Here is a 22717-nt window from a genome sequence, read left to right as displayed (position 1 = left end):
GCAAACAAAATAATAGAGAAGAAAATATGAAATTACTCTTCAAAATACAAGTGGAGGGATGAGCACAGAGCCAAGCTAGAAGTATCCAAATGTGAGATCCCACACTGCTAAATGTCACTCTAAAATATGTCACACATACAACAAGTCAAACAAACAGGTTCCTCCACAAAAGGATGAGAGCACGGCGGGAAGATAAGGTAGCCCATTTGCACTCCAGATAATAAATATGTAAAGCAGCATTACACAAATTACAAATAAAAACAGCAGCAGGGCCACCAAGATCATTAGCGCCCTAAATGGAAGCTGGCTGTCAAAATCCTTCACCAAATATACGGGGTTGCAAGGAGGAGGAGGAAAAGTGAATACAGAACCCAACAGGCTAGCAGTTAATGCAAGCCAATCTGTTTATTCTGTTCTAAATAAGGGATCCAGGACTTGCTTTGGAACAGCTACAGTGGAATAAACCAAGAGTTCAGGATGACAATAAATCTATTTTATTTAACAACCTGTGGCTGATCACAAGGGGGCAGCAAGTTCTAGATGGCTGAGAATGGTAGCAGAAAAGAGTTTTCTGGTACAACATACAATCAACATTTTTAGCTCTGCCGATGTTTCCTATGACACTGCCACTTGTCATCGCAGCCATAGCAGAGATAGAGGTGTGAGCTGACTTTGTTACAGAACTTGGGGGCTAGACAGAACATAAACTTGAATTCAACACAGAGTACAGATGTCTATGTTAGATCATTTCTAAGAGTCTAGGTGTTTTATGGATTTCCTGGCTCCAAGCCTGAGTTCTGACCAAGGTCTGCTCAGCATGCGGTGCAAGGGGAGGCGGCAAAGGTTCCACCATTGTGCTTCACAGGTCCCTGTGGGCATAAGTCAGAGACCTGTAGGCCTTTGGGATGCTCTTCTGGCTTGGTAGAGCCCGCAAATGTCTGTCGTGCTGTCCATATATCACCAGAATGATTTGTTAAGCCCCTTCCTACCTCAGCACACATGCCATGTCAGGTAATGTAGAGTTGGCTACTGTAGCTATGTCAGCAAAGGTTTCCCCAATGCTACTTTCACCCAATATCCTTGTGCCAAGGGCCAACCAACCTGTGAATGAAAACAGTTATTTCATATTCATCTGTGTTATTGGGAAAGCATTATCAGAATAGGCAAATTTGTTCTTATCCTCTTTGAACTAACCCAAACTATCTTAGAAGTTAGATGAAGTTTGGTCAATTTTTTATTCTTGTTTGTTTAAATTTTTTGTATGTCTGTAATTCTGCATTTCAGCCAGGCCTGGAAACAGCAAAAAACTAATGGCAAAGCTTTTGTTGCAGTAATTCCAGTCCAGCCAAAACAAAATTCCTATTTTGATCCTCAGACCTAAGAGGCATGAATGAGGATGGAGAGCCAGGTTCTCAGCTGGTACAAAATGTAATAGCTCCAGTGAAGTTGATGGAGCCATGCCAATTTTTGTCAGCTGATTATCTGTCCTGGAGTGTTGGATGGTTACCCAAACTGAAGCTTTTCATAGATTATAAGGCCAGAAGGGGACATTATAAGCATCTAGTCAGAGCTCCTGTATAACACAGGCCATAGGGTTTCCCTGAATTAATTTCTGTTTGAACTTAAGCATGTCTTTAAAAAACAAAAAAAAACCAAAAAACAATCTTGATTTAAAAGTTGCCAGTGATGGAGAATCCACCACAACCCTTGGTAAATTGTTCCAATGGTTAATTACCGTCACTGTTAAAAATTTCCACCTTATTTCCAGTTTGAATTTCTCTAGCTTCAACTTCCAGCCACTAGATCTTGTTATATCTTTGCCTGCTAGACTGAATTTTTGTTCCCCAGGAAGGTATTAATAGATTGTGATCAAGTCACCCCTTAACTTTCTCTTTGTTAAGCTAAAGAGATTGAGCTCCTGGAGTCTATCACTACAAGACATGTTTTCCAGTCTTTTAATGTAGCCTACAGGCAGGGCCGGCTCCAGGCACCAGCCCAGCAAGCAGGTGCTTGGGGCGGCCAATGGAGAGGGGCGGCACGTCCAGCTTTTCAGCAGCGGGTCCCTCACTCCCTCTCGGAGCGAAGGACCAGCCGCTGAATTGCCGCCGAAGACTGAAGCAGCGGCAGTAGAGCTGCAGATCGCAGCTTTTTTTTTTTTTTTTTTTTGCTGCTTGGGGAGGCAAAAACCCTGGAGCCGGCCCTGCCTACAGGTATAGGTATTTGCTAGGCCAGGCATAGGCATAAGTTAAGGTAGTAAAGCAATGAGCTTACAGGCTTCAGGCCTCTAAAACAATAGTTTAGCTAAACTAGGCATAAGGCTCAAAAGCAGGAATAACCACAGAACATAAAATATCTCAAGACAGAATGCTGTAGTGACTAAACTGTTGACAGGTAACCAAAAGGTGTTAGTCTATACCAGCTTTAGATATTTTTAGGGCCCTTCATTTAAAATTTTTATTTTATTTAATTTTTCCCAGAACTTTATCAGTGTTTATTACTACAACAACAGAAACAGGTGAAAATTGGTGGAAAAAACTATTGATTTTTCTGGGTAAATATTGGGGTTTATTTTGGTGGACAGGACAGGGGAAAAGTAGTCGGTAGATTAATGCTCTGATGAATGAAATTCAACGTGGTTTGCTGCAGAACTAAAACAGAACTCAAAACACAAATCCACCTCTGAGTTTAAGACAACAATATATCTCTAATCCCCAAATAAAACTTTTCATTTGAATAAACAGTTTACTGTTTTAGACTTAGAACTATTGGCTTATAAATATTTACATTTCATAATTGGGCCACACCATTTGCAGCGCATACATTCAACTTCATCCTTTTCTCCTGTATTTTTTTTTTAACTTTTGAATACTTCCTTGTGTTCTGAAATGTATTTGGTTACAAATTTTTGTTTTCTTCCCATTTTAGTGTGTTGGATGTTTAAACCATTATCTGCAAACAGCTTGACATGTGTACATGGTAGGCGTGAGATTCATCAGTATGTTCAGATGCGTACGCACTTCAGAGCTTGTGTGAGTGCCCATTTGTTTACTGTGTGCACCTTCTAGACTAATAGCCTTACTTCAACAGGCAGCTTTGCATATATACAGACTAATGTGTTATCATAATATGTTGTATTCTCCTAATAAAACGTTATTTTTCATATATTTGAATGATATAAAAGGAGAGTGAAAATAGCAAAAAATAAAAATAATACTTTTACCGAAAAAAATCCTGGGTTTTACAAAAAATCAGTTTAAACTGAAAACGAAAGCGGCTTAGATATTTTAAAGTTAGGAACATCAGCAAGTGTCTGACCACGAGAATGCCATAGTAATTAATGGACTTATATGCTAACGACCTTGAGGTAAACAGACTAGTAACCTACATGAGACGGACATCTCAACATTAGTAAGGTGAGGAAATACAAATAAAGAAAAGGGAACGAACCCCCTACTGAATATGCATTAGGCATAGCGGTGTCAACATAACATCTTATAAAAGTTGTATCCCAGCCTGCATGCCTTGGGTGATGTAACCCTTGGGAGATGCCAGAATGATGACCACTGGTGATAGTAACAAGGAAGAGGAGGAGGAAGATAATGACCACACTTCAAGTTGTTCTGTAAGGGATGGTGTGAGTATATGGATGATCAGACGCTCACTCTGTTCTCTCTCTACTTCTCTGTGTTGTAGTGTTTGTAACTTTGCTAACTGTGTGAATAAAATGATTGCAAATACAGAAAGTTTGTCCTAAGTGTGTATTGCAACCATGGGGGTTCCCAAGTGAACAATAATTTTAATAATACTGGGCCTGATCTTGGGACAAGAATGTACCAAACTTCGAGTGTTAATTGGGAATTCTTAAGTAATCAGCATAATTAATATACAATCACTATATCTTGGCCTATTACTAGTGTCACTGTTACTGAACTGCCTAGAAGCCCCAAGAAGGCTGGGTTCCCATTGAACTAGGACGTGTTACAGATACGTAGAAGAAGACTGTCCCTGCCTTGAAGAGCTTAAAATCATAGTTTAAAGTAAAATGCCTTCCAAACAGACTCCATTTTGACTATTGTGTTTAACCAAGTGAAATCACTGAAATCATTATTCACTTTAGCAGGTTGGTTTGAGGCACTTTTAAAGCACACAAGTCACTTTGTGACTTCCCCTTCCTCTTACCTGAACAAGCACCTCCCCACAGCTCTCGCTCTTCACGCATGAGAATCCTATCAACATTGGAAACAGAACCATGCCAGCTAGTTAAAAAAAATCCTCATGCTATTTAAACAAGTCTGGGGTCAGCAAGGTGATAAGTGTAGACAGGGCTTTCTCTCTGTGAACCACATGGCAAAGCTGTTGTATAGATTTACAAGAATAATTTAATTTACAGTACAGTTTTGCTGGCAAGATTGTTCTCGCCCTTCACATTGGTCTGGAAAATGATGCAAGAAAGGTGTTAGGAACAGCAAAGTTTAAACATGATTATAGCTAACATGATGCTAGTCCCATGACAGCAATTAGGTCCTAGTAAGATACATCAGAAGTATCTACCTATTAATCCTATTTAAAGCCTTTGAGCAATATTTGTTTAAGTGTAAAGCAACAAAAAAAATTTAGTAGGTAGGTATTACATAAAACATATGTAGGCTGTAAGCCCCTTGGGGCAGGGATCACATCTTCTGCTGTGTTATGAACATGCTGTCAACACATAACAAGAATAATTATTGTTATATAATAATAATAATAATTGTTATTTATTACTGCGAGTTGGAGCTAGCAGTTTGTCTAACGTTTGTTTAAATGTTAAAAACTGATTTTTTTTGTTTTTAACTCTACTTATCTGTATTCTTTTGACTACCAGAATGCATTATTGCTATTGCACAAATACACAATCATTCCCACAATGAGTGAAAATGTAGACCTCCTTCTATGAAAATGTAGACCTCTTTCTGTTAGATTTGGAAGTTCAAAATAATCTTCCCTTTTTACATTCAGAAAGGGCTATATGCCATAACTTCGGGATTTCCACCAGTTATACCTCTCTCTTGCTCTCCTGCGCCCCCCTCCCCAATGTCATGGTACAATACCACTAAACAGCCGGGCTGTGGCTGAGTGTAAAACCTGGAAGTTAGCAGCCTTAATTGGTCCACATTCTCTGCATTTTTTTTTAAACCAAGAAAAACACATTTTAAAAAAAAAAAAAGTCATGTGTCTTTCTCCTTGTTCAAGGCCTTCAGAACTCTAGAGTAAACCCTGTTCAACAGAGTATGTGCATTATGCTTGCCATCCCTTTGCAACTGAGCACTGCTAGGTACGATAACACAATGCAGCTTTTACCCACAAGGGTTCCTCCGGGCAACCTCTGCAAAAGGGTTAATGACAGATGTTTCCATTAAAACTGGCCTACCTCTTAATTTTGCTGCAGCCTGATAATATCCTTGCTTTGTTCTTATTTGCATGGGCAAATGGAGGCACTCCATAACAAGTAACACACAACCCCCACTCAAAAAAAAGGTCAATTCATTTTAAACTGATGCGCACAATATTATTTCTAGTTATATTTGAAAAAAAAGGCTTCTAGCATAATGCTACTATTTACAGAGAATTAAAAGCTCTGCGTTCTGGTGTTCTGAACCCCTGAACATGGTGTACATCTTTAGGCTGCATGGAATACTACTAATAGAAATCAGTAATGTTTCCTTGCAGACAGCCAGCTAGATTGACATCAGTTTATTTGAACTCCCCTGATCCAAAATGATAAATACTAAACTCTCTAGGACAAGTGCAATGTTCTTTACTGGGAATTCACTAGCTGGAGAAAACAAACAACAAAACCCTAGAAGTTATACAGGAAGATATTCTTTTATTGACTTATTTTTAAACATTTCTCTAGAATTTGTTTCCATCACTCTGAGATTGGGGGGCTGGATTTCTCCAAGGATTGATAATAGGATGTGAAGGACTTAATTTCGCCAGCATTTGAATGCTTTGGGAGTCCATACTGACTAATTTCAGAGTAGCAGCCGTGTTAGTCTGTATCCGCAAAAAGAACAGGAGTACTTGTGGCACCTTAGAGACTAACAAATCTGATGAAGTGGGCTGTAGCCCACGAAAGCTTATGCTCAAATAAATGTGTTAGTCTCTAAGGTGCCACAAGTACTCCTGTTCTTTTTGCGGATACAGACTAACACGGCTGCTACTCTGAAATTAGTCAGTATGGACTCCCAAAGCATTCAAATGCTGGCGAAATTAAGTCCTTCACATCCTATTATCAATCCTTGGAGACATCCAGCCCCCCAATCTCAGAGTGATGGAAACAAATTCTAGAGAAATGTTTAAAAATAAGTCAATAAAATAATATCTTCTACTTAAGAGAGCATAATTTGGATAAAGGTAATAAAGACAATTAAGCTGACACCGAGCAATGAATAGTCTGATCAGTCCATCATTTATTTTAGAAAATACATTTCACCAGGAGATTTTATCATACACATTAACATCAATAAAAACTCTTGTAAGTCTAAAAGATTACTTCTCCAGAGACAGGACTCATCGGGGGCTGAATAGTAGTTGGGAATTTTCCACTGATTTTTTTTAAATGGAAAATCAGTTTCCACAAAATTAAAATGTTCCACAGGAATATTTTTATTTTGCCAAAAATTTTCTATTTGCCATTGGGAAAATAATAATAATAATAATAATTTAAAAAAGGGTCAACCTAAATGGAAACATTTTAGTTTGTGAAGCCGAATCAAAATGTTTTGTGAAGCGCTGTGGTACATCATGGGAATTCTATGACTGTGGTGCATCATGCGAGATATAGCCTAGCCAGAGAATTAAGCCTGTAGAGGAGGATTTGGCCACAAGACATCTGATCTACAATTCCCATGCAGCTCCAAGTCAGTCTCATCAGTGTAAGGGATTGACAATTAGGCCCACGCATTTTTTGGGTAAGCCTCTGAAACAGTGTTCAGTCACCCTCCTCCACCGCAAAACATACATGACCACTGTTAGAGTTGTTGTAAGTGTTCAGATTCCGTTTTTTCTAATCGCTGTCAACCACAATCACACAACTATGCACAAGGCCAACCCAAGGACTATGGAGAGAGACAGAAATAAGTCTTTGTTACACACCCCAAACTTCACTGACTTACATGTATGTCCTGTTCCTGTTAAAATTTTGTTAAAGGTGCTTTCCTCCCTTTTATTATACACATAGATAAAATAAAATAAAATGGAAAAAGAGAATGGTGGTGGTGGGTAGTCTTTAGACCCACATCCATTACCCTATCCAATCCTCTAGCTGCTGAAGTGCAGCAACAGTGTTTAGTCTTTCTTTCAACCTTAGTGATGGGCTCACATTAATTTAACATTTTCAGAGTTGACATTAGAAGGAAAAGGCTGAAACTGCAGTTCCCAAATTGGACAGTGGGCTTTGCTGGGCCTAAAGGTCAGCTCTACACTGGGGCTAGCTCACAAACTTTTAAGTGTTTCTTTCTGGCAGAATAACATGCAATATCTGATTCCTGAACTACAAGGTGGTGACTTTTAGAACTCTATGATTAGCACATATGTTCTTTTCCAAAGAGTATCTTTCTTAAAAGTATACTATAGTTCAAAGAGAAGTTATGGGCTTGATGAATAAATTACAGCATAAAGTTTTATAGCCTGTGTTAGCAGGATCATCATGGTCCTTAAAAATCTATGAATCTATGATTCCACTGCTCTCTAGAGATTTCAATATTACTTGACTCAAAATGCAAAATATGTTCAATAACTAAATATTTTTTGTAAATGTATCACCATTTCAAATATTTAGAATATTGAGCTACAACAATCTCAATTTTTCATGTTATGTTATGGAAGAAGGCCATCTTAGGCCTGGATTTAGAAGACCACTTAAGCATGTACCTAAGTTGATCTTTATTCAGGAAAGTTCTTGAGCACATGCATAAGATTTAGCATGCACTTAAGTCCCATTAATGAGACATAAGCACATACGTAAGTGCTGTCCTGCAAAGGGACGTTTCTCTACAGAGATACCTTAACTCGTAAGATCTAATGCCAGCACAGCCTGAAGCTCCAAACTGCAATGTTTCAATTACAAGTGACATCTAGCTTATATGAAAGTTGATTCACTAATGCTAAAATGTACAGAATTGTCACCTTGCCAGTTTTAGACATCATATATTTACATACGTATACATAGAAAAGTATGTTGATGGGTGCACTGAAATTATAAATAATGAAAAAAGTAATAGGTAATATCTGTTATAGCTACAGAGCCAGAATATTTTGTATCCTTATATGAAAAAGAATTTTATACAAAGAAGAATAGCATTCCTGGATGCATTTAGATTGTCCACAAATCTGCACAGGTTTAGCTAAATTAGTCTAGCTACCATTTTCTTGGAAAGTATTAGTGCCAACAATTTGTTCCACTTAATACATCAAATCATTATTGTTAAATCCTTCTTCTACTGTAAAACTCCACCACCTTTGTAAGAGAGGCTCACTTTAAGAAAAAAAAGTGGTATGCCAAGAAAAAAACGTTCTGGAAGTTGCAGCACTTTGGCCCACTACCTGGTGGTAGATGTGTAGCAGTGTTATGTGCGTACACTTCTCTGTAACTGAGAGAATGCTCCTACAGGACCCCCTGCTGGCTAGGAATGGATCTGTATAAATATCTTGAGAAGAAGTTGCACATATGCTCTCTTAGTCATAACTAAAGCACAGTTTAAAAAAAGATAACACATAATCCAGAATAAAGGCCTTAAGGAAACTCTCTCTCATCCTACAGGGGTACAAGAAGAAACTTTGCCCAATATCATGAACTACTTTTTGGAGCGGAAGCTCCAAATCACAATACCCTTGTCATGAAGCATGTGAAACAGACTAAAGAGTAGATGCAGAGGGTCCAATAAAGCAAAGAGGGATTGTGCTCCAGGTGTAGCATCACAGTGATTAAAGTCCTCTTTTTCAGATAGTTCAAATACACACACACAAATTATTCTTTACAGCTCTGTCAAAATACCTGAGGCTTAGGATCCTTCAAAATAAGGAGAAAGAATGGGTTAGTGCCTGAACAAGTGTATTTGTTAGCACTTCCAATGAGCCAGTGTGCCATGGAATGAAATGAAGAGCCCTTTTTGGTAAAGAAAACTGCTTTCTGTCCTGGAATTTTGTGATAACTCTTTTGTTCTAGAGTTAAGATTCATTACATCTGGCAGGCTTCTTCTAACCTGAACTCCTTCACTCAGCTATAAACTGTATTCAGAGCATCACTAATAGCTACAGGGACCCGAGTTTCTAATTTTTTGCATATTTTGGGCTAAAATCCAATGGCTTTTGACTATTTTTGGTGCTCCCCCTCTTTGGTACCTGGTCACTTGTTCTGGTTTACTGACCTTTTTATTTTTAAGTGGTGCTTTTTATCAAAGTGCAAATTATTGTACAAGCTATTTGTTAAAATTAAAAGCTGTGACTTGGCATTGAAAGGAACATCACCAAGCTGAGATAGCAGCAAGTATTCTGCGGCAGAGCAGTGCTTCTGCAAAAGAAAAAGACCCTATTTAAATGGCACAGGGTCATGTCCATCATATTATATGTTAATGCAATGAATTGACACTCTTGATGATTCCTTGGCAGTTAAGGAGACCTGCAAGCATCCTAACAGGGCTAACTCTTTCTTTTTTCTCCTCTCTCCCCAAAAACCTCTAGACTTCATAGCATGTAAAACACAGGAGCAAAAGTTGAAATGCTTTAATGGTCCCCAGAGGCTGCTTAAATAAACATTGTCATTACAATTTAGACAATCTGGAGTCCATTCAGTATTAAATCCCCATCCCAGGCAACAACCACCAAATAAATAAGGGATTCATGATGCACTCCACACAGCCATTTACTACCACAACCATTGTCACTTGACAACCAGGAGGAGGAGTCAGCAATGCCTAATACTGCACCAGCCACATCTGTCAACAACTAGATAGAGAGCTCCACTGAGCAAACAGACTTGATCCCGGCTTCTTACAGAGTCATTCTTTGTCCTGCTTCAACTGAATCTCTTCTAATCTTCCCAGACTATCTTCAGCAGCAGCAGGAGGAACTTCTACTGGAACCAGACATAACAAAAGGTGCCTTTCTCTATTTCAACATACTGTAAATATGTTTATGCTGCTCCACTTCTGTCTCCTACCTCCACCTAGGGTGACCAGATGTCCTGATTTTATAGGGACAGTCCCCATTTTTGGGTCTCTCTCTTATATAGGCTCCTATTACCCCCCACTCCCATCATGATTTTTCACACTTGCTGTCTGGTCACCCTACCTCCACCCAATGTCTCCACCCATAGCACAGCATGTCTGGTAAGAATCATAGCACAGTCACATTATATTCTTCATGCAAGCAAGCATAATGAAAGCTTTAATGGTGTCTAAGTCATTTCAGCATGCATAAGCGCAAATACTGGTGCCTGTTATTACAGAGGAAACATCCAGATTGCCTTGTACGATCAAAAATATTCCCCAAACAAGACTAGGAATCCAAATGGTCCAGCTCTGAAATGCACAGCCCCCTTTGGCTACTCTCAGCTACATTATTAATTATAATGATATTGTGTTTATTTGTACTGCCGTATTGCCTAGAGGCCTCAACGAGGGAGCAAGGCCTTATTGTATTAGTACAATAGATACCAATGGCACAGAAAACTAGTTTGATAGTAAAGCCTTTCTATGACTCCCAGATAAATCAGTTGGATTTACAGGTGCTCAGCACCTCCAAAAACCAAACTGGCAATAGACAGGTAAATAAAAGTGGTTTAGGAGCCTATAGGCATCCAGGTTTGAAAACAGTGGCCTTAGACAACTTGTGTACAACAACTTTTTCATAACTAGATAATACTTAATCCTGCCATGAGTCCAGGGGAGTGGACTAGATGACCTTCCAGTCCTATGATTCTATGAACTAGCCATCTTAAATAAACAGTACATAAGCAGTATCATCAGGTAAGCCCACAGGACACCCTTCTTCTCAGGGAAAACAAACAAATGCAAGATTTCCAGCTGTTTCAGCATCAGGAAGAACTGCAATATTTATTCTGGAAGGAGCAAACAACAGATGCAGTTGGATGGCAAGAGTTCATCTGGTTCTCTTCAGCACTCAAAATAAAATTAAATTTGCCATTATTATGTAAAAACAAAAACATCTTACACATTTGAGGCATTCTGGATAATCTTAATATATAAATCTCAGTTTCCCATGGCCACTCCTTCCCCACCCATATTTAGAAAGTGCCTCAATAGGAGAATTTCCCTTTTTATCATCTCTGAAAGCAACTATTAAAAAAAAAACATGAGGTGAGGTAGGTTCTGTAGCGTCTTGATATCAACTGCATTTGTGGCTTTTCCCTTTGATTTATAGTCATGTGGCATATTACGTTGCCTACCCCTGTCATGTGATACTACCAAGGGCATAGCCATGGGTGGGCCAAATCTGAGGCTGTGTGAATTGCAAAAGCCAATGCCCGGGTGGTTGTGGCTGAAGAGCAAGTGGCTCTTGGAATGAGCCTGCAGAACATGTGCAGAATGCCACAGCTGCCAGGGAGCAGAATGGAGCAGCCTGGCCACAGCACCTCAAACTTCTCCTGGTCCAGGACAACTTTGTCAAGCGCCGGGACCCACACAAGCACTGACCATTCCCTCCCAACCCCAGCTTAACCTCTGACTGTCCCTGGGACTGCAGAGATTGCCCCTCTCCACTGGCCTTGGGCTCTCTGCATGCAAATCCCTTCTCTTCACCCTGCTACCCCTATCCTACAATCCTGCTCCCTGGCATTAAAATATAATATGCAATGATATAATGTAATAATATGCAACATAAATGGTTTGCAATGATATCAAACCTTAGGTCATTGCCCGTCCACCGTAAGCTGAAGCTCACACAAATTTCCACTCTTAGTTATGTCACTGGATTCCACAAAAACCACCTCTGCCCCCTGCAGCTGAAACACAGCTTCACAAAGGTCTGTTAAAAAGCACTCTAGACCTCTTAATCGTGTTGAGCAGGCCCTTACTCCCTGAGGAGTCCCCTTGAACTCAATGGCCTCATTGAAAATAATGGTAAAACTCCCATTGACTTCATTTGGAGTAAAGTTCTGTTCAATGTCAGATGGATTGCAGAATCCAGCCTCCTGTTGGCATTGCTATGATGGGAATCACTTTACCGAATCAGGACAATTATGTTTCTGTAGCTAGAATATTTATATTAAAAAAATGCCTGTAGCTATGCCACTTCCTGCTGCCAGTCTCTCCTATCCTATATGTCAAGCAGTGTCAGCCACAATGAATACTTGGACAAGACACATCCAGGACACATCCAATATGCTACAGGAAGTGATGGCCATGATTCAGTGGGCAGCACTCTTCCTTCTTAGCCAGCACTGAGCCAAGGTTCTGGCAAAAGGAAACTGTCACTCAAGGTGCCATTTTTCAGATGAGAGGTAAAAGGAGATTTATTAAAAATTTTTGTCTACTAAAGACCCCGTGATGCTTTTTGCAAGATAAGAGTGTTAGTCCTGGTGTCTAGGCCAAATTCCAACCTGGGTAATTCCATTCCGCCTCTCTAATGATCTCCCCTTATTTCAGCTGTTCAGTACTTAGCCACACACACGGCTGAATTTCATTGGCAGACAAAGTGGTGCAACAGATTGGACCTGGCTGACAGACAGAGTAGTAGGGATACATAGGTAAAGATATAGAATCAGTTGGTAAAATCTGAGGTAAATGGGCTCACATCAGGAATGAACTCAACTGGCTAAGAATATGTTGAAACTTGAACACTCAGTCTCTCATTCACCCCTTTACAAAAGGGAAGCAAAAAATCCCACTGCCTCAATTGCATTTGCTGTCAGCAGCTTCCTTCTCTATTGGCACTACCTTTGGGCACTACACCCATCCCCCTTACCTGTTCCTCATTAGAAAGTATGCCAGTAATTTTAGATCCAATTAACTTTAGTTGCATTTTGGAGCAGGGACTGTTTATGTGTTTTCTTTTCTAACTATGGTCCAGTCCAGGGCATAGCACAATGGGGCCCTGAGCCTTGATTAATGCCTCCAGGTGCTACTGCTATACAAAAAAGCCACAACACTAGTAATAACATTTATTTATCTCCATTTGTATAAACCCAATGTTCTGCCTTTTTATTCCTGTAAATTAATTACACCAGAAATAATTTCTCTTTAAATCCAAGTTGACAGTTTATACATATTAAGGAACAAATCCTAAATTAATTCCAAGTTCCTTCCCTCCCTGGCTCTCTTTGGGGTCCTGTCCCTCATTTGTGGTATTTGTCCCACATTTTTCAAGGCCCATGTGACATATTTGGGTCTTGACAAGTTATAAATTATAACCACCAGACTGCATGACCTGGGCAACCAACTTCTACACCTATCTGATTTCTTTTCTTGTTGCTCTCCGACTACCTTCTTGTCTGCCCCACTGACATATCAAGAAATGTTCTTCATCAACATACAGTGTCATCTAACACATTAATCCTGCCAAGTTTTCATGTCGTTATATCAAGAAAATCTTCCTCTGGGGCAAGGGGAGAAGAGGAGGTCATTTTTCATCTACGGAAGAGTGAGCAACCTTTTTCCTTTGGGACCAAGAGGATCTTAATTTAACAAACCTTCTTGTTTCCTGTTACAGTGCTGCTGCTTACTTGCAGATCACAATAGGCCAGACTGCATAACAGACTGTTAGAAGAGCAAAACGCTGAGAAATATTTGCAGGTAAGCAGCAAGTTAAACTCTAAATAAATACTAAAAAGCAGAAAAGCTAAAAATATATCCGTTTTCCCTCTGACAGTGGGAAAACTTGTCTGGTTTCCTTGAGTGATGGGCAAACATCAAAAGGATTTGATCAATTCAGACAAGCAAGCCCAAAACGTGGATTCTTATGTGATCTTTATCCAAACCATTTAAACCTTTTGAATCTTATGAAGGTCCTGGTAATCTCCCAGGAAGAGGTGTATTGTGAAATGTTTTCTGTTTCTGGACAAGTTGGCAGTACCATGGAAAAAGGCTTTTTCCATAATACTTCTGGCTAATACAAGAAGAATAAGGGGCGAAGTAGGTACTTCGGATAAATGAATAATAAGGTTCAGTTTGAGTTTAGGTTGCCAGATTGGGGCTGATACTTATTCTATCCTAATGCCTAATTTTGTCCATTCTTAGTTGGAAAACAAGGTAACCAAAATGGCTACCACAATGCAATTGAACTGTTGATCTTGAAAAATTTCTGCCATTTTGGGTTAATTTTGTTAGCAGCTTGTGAAATTTCTGTTCTGTCCAATTCAAACCAAAACTGTAGACTTGATTAGGCCTTGAAACCTTGTCTAAACCTAACCTGGATCCAGACTAAGACTCTAACATTGCCTCTTTGGTTCTTCTCTACTTTACAGAGTTTTGTTTGATTACTCACTTGCCATTTGGAAGTGTTCTACACTAATGCTCTCCCATACTTACTTGTCACTGGAAACATAGCTGTATAAATAACAGAGAATATGTGGAACTCTATCTCCTATGCTTCCTTCCCTTCTTTCATCATGAGTAGGATAATAATTACTTGAGCAGGTTGAAAATTTAAATTTTTTTAAAAAATTGTGACAATTGTTAATTTTTTAAAAACTTTTTAACCAGCCTGTAGAGTGGTTGAAATGTTTCAAAAATTTTAAATTTGAATTAATATATTCCACAAAACATTTTTCATGAAAATTTTTTCAACTAGCTCTATCCAAAAGATCTTTCAGATAAAAACCTTAACACTAGAATGCTGTTAAATATTAAAATGTTTTATAATATATTGTGTTTTTATGTAATTATTATAGACCTTTATATATACATATAAATATTTTACTTACACACACACACACAAGTCCAAACCGCTATAGCTTACGATAATGGTACAATAGTGTTTTGGGGCTGTTAGACAGTGGAGTATTTTATAAAGATACACTTTGATCAGTGTAGTTAAATAAAAAATTAGGAAAAAGTCTAGGATCCTTATTCCCCCATTCCCATAGAATGACTTCTGTACAACTCCATTGAAATGAACAGGGCTGAACTTGGCCAAGTGAGTTCAATAACTGAAGTATATCTCCCTCCTCACTCCCAAATTTTTCTTGCCGTGGTTCCTATTTATCCACAATGAAGACAAATTAAAAGACAAAACAAAACAAACCCCTCTTTGCAAATCACGATAGGCAATCTGAGGAATTCACAGCTATGGGAGGGTATCAAGTCAAATACTGTGGCTGGATTTATAAAGGGCATGATAATTTTGTAAGAAATGCTACACATCTGTAGTTGTGAAGATTAAGATATCCAATGACATACTTCAAGGCATTAGATTATGGTTTACAGGGATTAAGAAGGAATTGCTTCTTGCCTCTTCTGCATGACCAGTGCTACACAACTGGTAGGTAAAGAACAGATTAGTTTTCACTTTTCTATGGATTTGGATAGGAAGAGTGAATTGAGTTCATTTTCTTCTGCCTCTGGATTTGATAGACCAGTGGTCTGATCCAGTATGATAAACCAGTGTTCAGAGGTACAGCTGTTGGCACAGTGGGTATAACTGTTTGAAAACAGATTTTTCCCTCCATTTTTCTAAGACTTTGCTCTTATCCTGGCGACTTTTACAGATTAGGTCATTCAGGAGGGGAAAAAAATAAAATGGCAAACACCACCCACAATCAAGTTTTCTGGAGAGTATAACTAAACCACAGCAAGCAGGCTTGAGCTTTGTAATACCTGCAGGAGGTTTTTGTGTAAGAGCAGAGTATTAAAAATCTTGGCATATCCCAAGTGCTCTCATTTTCACTTTTAGCATTATCTGTTCCCTTAACAATATCAGAAACTTCAATCAGATTATTGCCACAAAATCCAAACAGCTCAGGAATGGATAGAGTGATAATACCAGCTGCTTTCATTCACACTGTTTGCTTCTTGCAGTACAAACCAACATCCTGTTTTGCCTTCGTCACAGTAATTGCTGCACAGGGAATGATTTAAGGGGTAGTCTCTTGTATCTTCCATTCAGTTTCATTTCCCAATTCATGTAAAAGCTTCAAAAGGGCTTTCTCTATTCCCATTCTCATCCCCACCCATCATTTTGAAGAGCATTTGTGTTTTTGGTTTTCTGACCATGACTATAATAATAGTGTTTTATAAACATTAAAAAATAACCCTCACAACTCCTGCTGTGACATGGGTAAAGATTATCCCTATTTTACAGATGAGAATAATGAAGCAGAGATATTAAGTAATTTGGCATAGCCTAGAGGAGCACAGAAGGAGTCATTAAATCTGCACTAGAATTACAACTCAGTTGTTCCTGGCTCTCTGTCCTGTGCTCACATCATACCTTTCTTTGCTGGAAGTGGAAGTACCAAAAATAAAATAAAGGTTTTTTTTGTGGTATTTCCAGCCTAGGTATAATCAGCAAGTTACAGACATCTTGGGAAAATTCCTATTCTGTGAGATTTCCAGCCACACTCCTAGCCAAGAAGTTCAGTTACATCTAGATGTGATTTGATAATCATCCAAACTTTTGGATGTTCATCTGAAATGAGCCTTCAGACCTCTGAAGACTCATTCATTCTCATTGTAAATTCATATTTTCCTGCAGAAATCCACATAATCTACATATTCCCCACTTTACAATGGAGTTTTTCCATTTTGAGATTTTCACATAAGGATTTCCTGATCCTTCATTTGTCTGAAATTAACCCTTAAAAAAACCCAAACAAAACAAACAAAAAACAAAACAAAACAAAACAAAAAAAACAACATTTACTGTAAGTGAGATTTTAAAAAGAAAATCAAATCATTACCAAATTGGATTATATGGACTTTGGTGACAAGAAAAAAAAATCCATGTGGTAAATAAAATCAATATGTATGCTTAGTTCTCAAGTCCCACCTTTTAAAAAAATATTTAATAAAACATCAAAGCCTCCCATTTCTTCAAAATTCCACATCAGATCCAAGCATTTTATGCAATTAAAACCAATAGCTAATTTCTACATGGAAGTGATATACTTTTAAAGACATTTTCAAGTAAGTGATATTACACTCCCTTCTCCCCCCCATTCCTCAACCAATCAAACCTTAACTCTGTGTTAAGTGAAGAATGAAATCTCCAGCTTGGCTTCAAAATGGCAATTTTAAGTCTTAATGACCTTCACATAGGACTTTTGAACATTACATTAAAAAGATAAGCCTTTGAAAACTTTAAAATGTGGATAAGTAGGAAATATTTGAATAAGTAATTATGAAAGCTAAAGAGAACAGTTATATGTATTATCGTCAGACCAAATTCATAGAAATATATTGGAACATGGAGATTCAATCTAGCTTTTAAAAAGATCTGCATTTGTTACCAAACATTTTCTCTCTCCCAACATCCCCCACAAAAAACCTTAGGATCTTTAACTGAAAAATATGAAATCTTTTTCATGTGTATTTTTTGCCAAGAACCTTAGCAGGGTTAACTAAATAAGGTTTTAATCCTGACCTCCAGCAACGTCTGACCCATGTAACTTATTATAGCTTCCTCTTTGTGTTGGTTTTTTCTAAAAACTTAATTATTCAGAAAATACTGAACAGATGAAAAGGAAGAAAGAAACTGCAGTTAAGTTTAGTAAACTAATCATTTCTATGGACAAGAGGAAAGGAGTTCTGAACTCTTCATGTTTAGACACTGGATATGCAAATAAAAACCTAAGACACTAGAAGGAGCACTGTGTATTGTCAGACAGCGCACCTATATAGCATGTCTCAAAACCCATCCAGATCTCAGCTTGAGGAATTTAAAAAAAAAACCAGCAACAACAAACAGGATTTCTTCAGTAAGTTGAACTATCTTGAACTATTTGACTCTAGGCCTCATAGATATAATGCCCCCATAGATGAGGCATGAGCTGTATTTAGGTTTGTGTTTGTTTTTAAAAAGCATTTTTTATTTTTAAAACAAAATAGACCAAATTCTTCAATGATAAATCATCATTGACTTCCCTGGAGTTACAGCAGGGATGAATTTGGGCCATTGTCTTATTTTACTGTATTATTTTAAAAAGTTTATTACTATGGATGTAGTTCCATTTGAGTCAATTGAGCTGCACCCATTTATGCCAGCTGAAGATCTTTTCAAATAATATTTTTTGAGACAAGTCTGAGTTGCACATGAAAAACTTGGATTAGTGGATGTAAATTTTTCATGTATGGTTCTGGTTCCATGATTTGAAAGTGTAATCCTGAACTGTTACTCACAATGCTCATAATTAATCGTGACAATGGGATCTAACTTTAAAACTATCCATCCAAACACCATTAATTTTGGGGCTATTGAGAATCCAGGTCTGGATCTGAATTTTGGTAATAATTGGCATATTAATTCATTTTAATGTTTGCAGCAAATACACTGGCACTGCTGAAAATCCTAATTATAGAATCAACAAAAATTACAGCATAATAGTTGTCTCCTTGTGGTCTCAGCCAAGTAATTAAGGGCTTCTTCCAAGTAATTTCATTGGCTTGCTCAGGCCTCTTTTAGCCTTCTCCACTATATATCTGAAGATCGTAGAGGTGAGGTCATTTCATCACTCTTTGGGAGGAAAAAAAATGCAAAGCTAAAATCAGACTTCATTTGATTTACTCTCCAAGGCTGTTTTTTATTAAATATGTTTGACTGCTATCTCTAATTAAATGTAGAATTAATTTTGGCAAACTAACCACAGATGCAGTTTATGTTCAATTTTATCAGACAGATTTATTTATAAGCTGTCAACTTCTTGAAAGACTTCATTTTGGAGCAGTTTTAAATTGCTAACAGTAGCTGTAAATGGGGCTACTGTTCTCCTGAAGACTAAAGAAGAAGTATGCTATAAATGTCCATTCCATCTGTGAGGAATCATAAAACAATCACATTCCTTTATTTTTTTTCCTCCTTAAGACTTTTATTAAATTAGTTCAACTCAATTAAAAATAACTTCAAAAACATTTCAGGGCCTTTTGTTTCATGGAATACTTGGAACTCTCTGCACGGAACGTCACCCTTTTAACTAATCCCTTTTGCTAAATGGAGGAGAATAGTGGTATTGTGACTTCAGACAGTGCTTTCAAGGGTCTCTACTGTACCGAATTGAGGTCACTGCAAGACAATGCCCAACACCCAATAGCCATTCAAACATTCTTCACAACTCTATCAAACGTGTCTTTCTTTCTCTCTCTCGCTTTTTCTCGTGGCAAAGTCAGAGGACAATGGAAAAAGCCTCCAGGACCATTTATGGTCACCATATTTGCACATGACAAAGTCTATTCTTCCTGGTTTGCCAATTCCCTGTTAAAAAAAAGAATGAACTCTGGATAGATTTTCCCACCATTACAGTTGTTCAAACTTAGTTCGGATTTTAAAAAGAAGAAAAAGCCCTATGAACGGTAAGTGCTGTTTGAGAGGGCAGCTCCTTGTGTCCTTGCAAGTTTGGTATTAAATAAAAGTAGAGGTTAAGTTGCAAGATTAAATATGCACAACTGAGTATACAATTTAGTGCAAAGTAGAAACAAATGATAAAACAGGAGCTATTATTCCTCAACTTATTGTCTGGCATTAACATTGTTATAAAATTTACCATTTGTCTGAACAACAATGCATGAACCTCACATGCACAATTTAGTTTTGGCTGGAAGGGTTTAACCACGAACAAAACAAAACAAAAATCAAATACTGCACCTTTGTGTTAGTTAATGTTGCTCTTTCAGAAAAGACATACTCCGAAGTTTTTCGCCCTCAAACAAATGAGAGCAAGAGAGAGAGCGCATTTTGCAAACTATGGTGAGGCTGGTGCCAGAACGATTTTCATTTTAATTAAGATTGGGATTTTCAGGTCAATTATAGAGATGTAATATTCTTCACAATGAAAAGTGTTCTGAATGGAGATATGCTGCTGTCTGAAATGGTTTGTATATAACCAGCAAATGTACTGATATTTTCCCCCAACAGACTCATGCACATCTTTTTTTTCAGTTAATCAGAATTAGTGTACCCCAGGCTTAGTAAGGGGAGCAGGGAAACTTGACCTGCAGATAGTTAAAGTACTTTTTTTTCTTTTTTTTTTTACTCTTTATTCGCAAAATATTTCTGCTGTGAGTGGGATATCAGGTGTGAGACTCTAAGTTCCTTTCCCCTCTCCCTTTCTGAGTTTTGGGCCTCAGTGCTTTCATGGCATTAAATTCCTGCAGACTTCCTACTGTCTCTCCCCATACATTAATGAAACAACCTCATGGCACAGATTTGGCAGTTGGTAGGAGGTGGTCTTATACAGGAACACACTTCACTTCTTTCTCTCTGCTACTCACACCTCTAGAATGAACAATGAAATGCTGATTGGTGTTCACAGACCTAAGCAGTATGGAAAATAGATAACTTGTCACTTCCAGCCATGTCCAAAAGATGCTACACAGTAAGCCACCACCCAAGCCATAATACATGGGTATTCCAGGCCAGTGGAGAATTAAAGAGCAAGGCCTTGGATTAGAAGCCAGTTTTGTCCAGGTACCTGTATAGTTGGACTACACTAGAATTTAGTATTGCAATAGGCCTCTTGAGATAACTTTACAAAGAACCATCTGACTCTTGGGACTAAATTGTGCCTTCAGACATAGGCCCTGATTCAGGAAAACACTTAATCATGTACTTAAGTCCATCCTATTAAGGAAAGCACTTAAGCATGTGTTTAACATTAAGTGCTTTCCTCAGTATGGATGTTCTTTTGAATCAGAGCCAAAGCTGAAATCAACAAGTTACTACTGTTTGCAGGACTCCCAAGATCTGTTTGGTGTGGAGCTGCTCACCCAGTTGGTAAACCACTTTGAGATCTATGGATGAAAAGTTCTATAGAAAGTGAAATAGTATAATCATCACTACTTTATAGTAGTACATTATATAAAAACAGTCGAGTCTTAGTTATATCAGACTTCACTACAGAGCTGTGCTGGTTTAGACAAGTGTGATGGAGAGGGGGTGAGGAAGAGCCAATTTTAACTTGCGTTATAAATTGTGAGAATTAGCGAAATTCTACCAAATTTGAAAGCCAGTAAATTATGTCTAAAGATTCCTACAGTTCGCATGTACAAAAACAAGGAAATGAATGAGCAAACGACTGCATTCCACTTGGGTAGCGGAACATTCAACTATCTGACTTGTATACAGAAAGCCCCAAATGATATTTGCACATACAACTGATAGCCCACACCGAACTACAGATACAAATTCAAGGCAGGACTGCGAATCCCTTGAAACCATGTCTCTGTATGTTACTTTCGACTTTATTTCCTTTAAAAAAAAAATCATTACAGAAAATCAAGTAAGTGATGAATAAAAAAAGAACATGACATAAAAGAGACTATCATGTAAATACATGTTTACACAATCTTTAAAATGCCTATTTACTTCATTGATCACAATGGCTCTTTTGGAACTGCTGCACTCTGCTGGGTAAATACATATTTAGACAATTTTAAAAACGTGTTTTACTTTATTCATAATTAACAGTGAGTCAATGTTTTCAAAGAGACGGACCGTACACCTCTACCCTGATATAACATGGTCCTCAGGAGCCAAAAAATCTTACCGCATTATAAGTGAGACCGGGTTATATCGGGGTAGCGGTGACAGGGCTCCAATGGTGATTTAAAGGGCTCGGGGCTCCCCACAGCAGCCAGAGCTCCGAGCCCTTTAAAGTGCCGCCTGAGCCACACTGCCGGAGTCCTAGGGTAGCAACAGCAGGGCTCCAGTGGTGATTTAAAGAGCCCCGGCCGCTGTGGGAAGCCCTGGGCCCTTTAAACCTCCGCCTGAGCCCCACTGCCGGATACAACATGGTAAAGCAGCCCTGCCCCCTCAAAGCACTGCTTTATCGCGTTATATCTGAATTTGTGTTATATCGGGTTGCGTTATATCAGGGTAGAGGTGTATTTGCTATGCTGTTCTGAGGTTCTACGTAGGGGACTCACAAATTATGTCTAATCTTAAACCACATTAGGAAGCCTTTTGCCACACCTACTGGTCAGGCCATGTAAATATATTTTTACATCTCCCGGGACTCCCCAAAAAAGCTCATTCACAAAAACACAACTGTTTGCACTAACAGACTTGCTTGCCACCATTTTTCATGATCTAGATCAAGGGTTCTCAAACAGGGGACTGGAATCCCTCAGGGGGTCACAAGGTTATTCCAGGGGGGATCCAGGCTGTCACCCTCCACCTGAAACCCCACTTTGCCTCCAGCATTTATAATGGTGTTAAATATATAAAAAGTGTTTTTAATTTATAAGTGGGGTTGCACTCAGAGGCTTGCTGTGTGTAAGGGGTCACCAGGACAAAAGTTTGAGAACCACTGACTAGATTGTTGTAATGAGGCAGTACATGAATGGAAGACTCACTCACCTCACACTGACCCATGCAATGGTGTCAGAGTTACTGCATTTTGGATCTGAAACTTGGGAGCAGCTCAGATGCTTTGCAGACTTGCCTCCACCCCCAAACCCCAGTGCCAACAATGATAAGGGAAGTGCAGGAATGGGTAAAGTGCTGGCTGGGCACATGGGGGAAGTTCCTTTCAAAGGCTGAAGTAAATTCTTCTTTCTGCTCCCACAGAACA

The 22717-nt window shown here is 38.5% G+C and overlaps 1 protein-coding gene across 3 annotated transcripts in view; it reads right to left on the bottom strand.

Annotated features, from left to right (window-relative positions):
- The window catches only part of SOX5 (SRY-box transcription factor 5), a 918538-nt gene that overhangs the window by 453490 nt on the left and 442331 nt on the right, over positions 1-22717 (bottom strand). Inside the window, exons 5-6 of one of the 3 annotated variants that reach the window (XM_044993181.1) lie at positions 4180-4226; positions 990-1101 (exon numbers count right to left, since the gene is read on the bottom strand). The exons of the other annotated variants lie outside the window; for them this stretch is intronic. Coding sequence (XP_044849116.1) covers positions 990-1101; positions 4180-4219 — 152 coding nt within the window. The 5' untranslated portion in view covers positions 4220-4226. The remainder of the gene's footprint in view (positions 1-989; positions 1102-4179; positions 4227-22717) is intronic. 3 annotated transcript variants of the gene reach the window in all.

Source organism: Mauremys mutica, chromosome 1 (genome assembly GCF_020497125.1).
Source record: "Mauremys mutica isolate MM-2020 ecotype Southern chromosome 1, ASM2049712v1, whole genome shotgun sequence".
NCBI lineage: Eukaryota > Metazoa > Chordata > Testudines > Geoemydidae > Mauremys > Mauremys mutica.
Note: the sequence above shows the minus strand (reverse complement) of the source record. Positions and strands in the feature narration are given on the sequence as shown.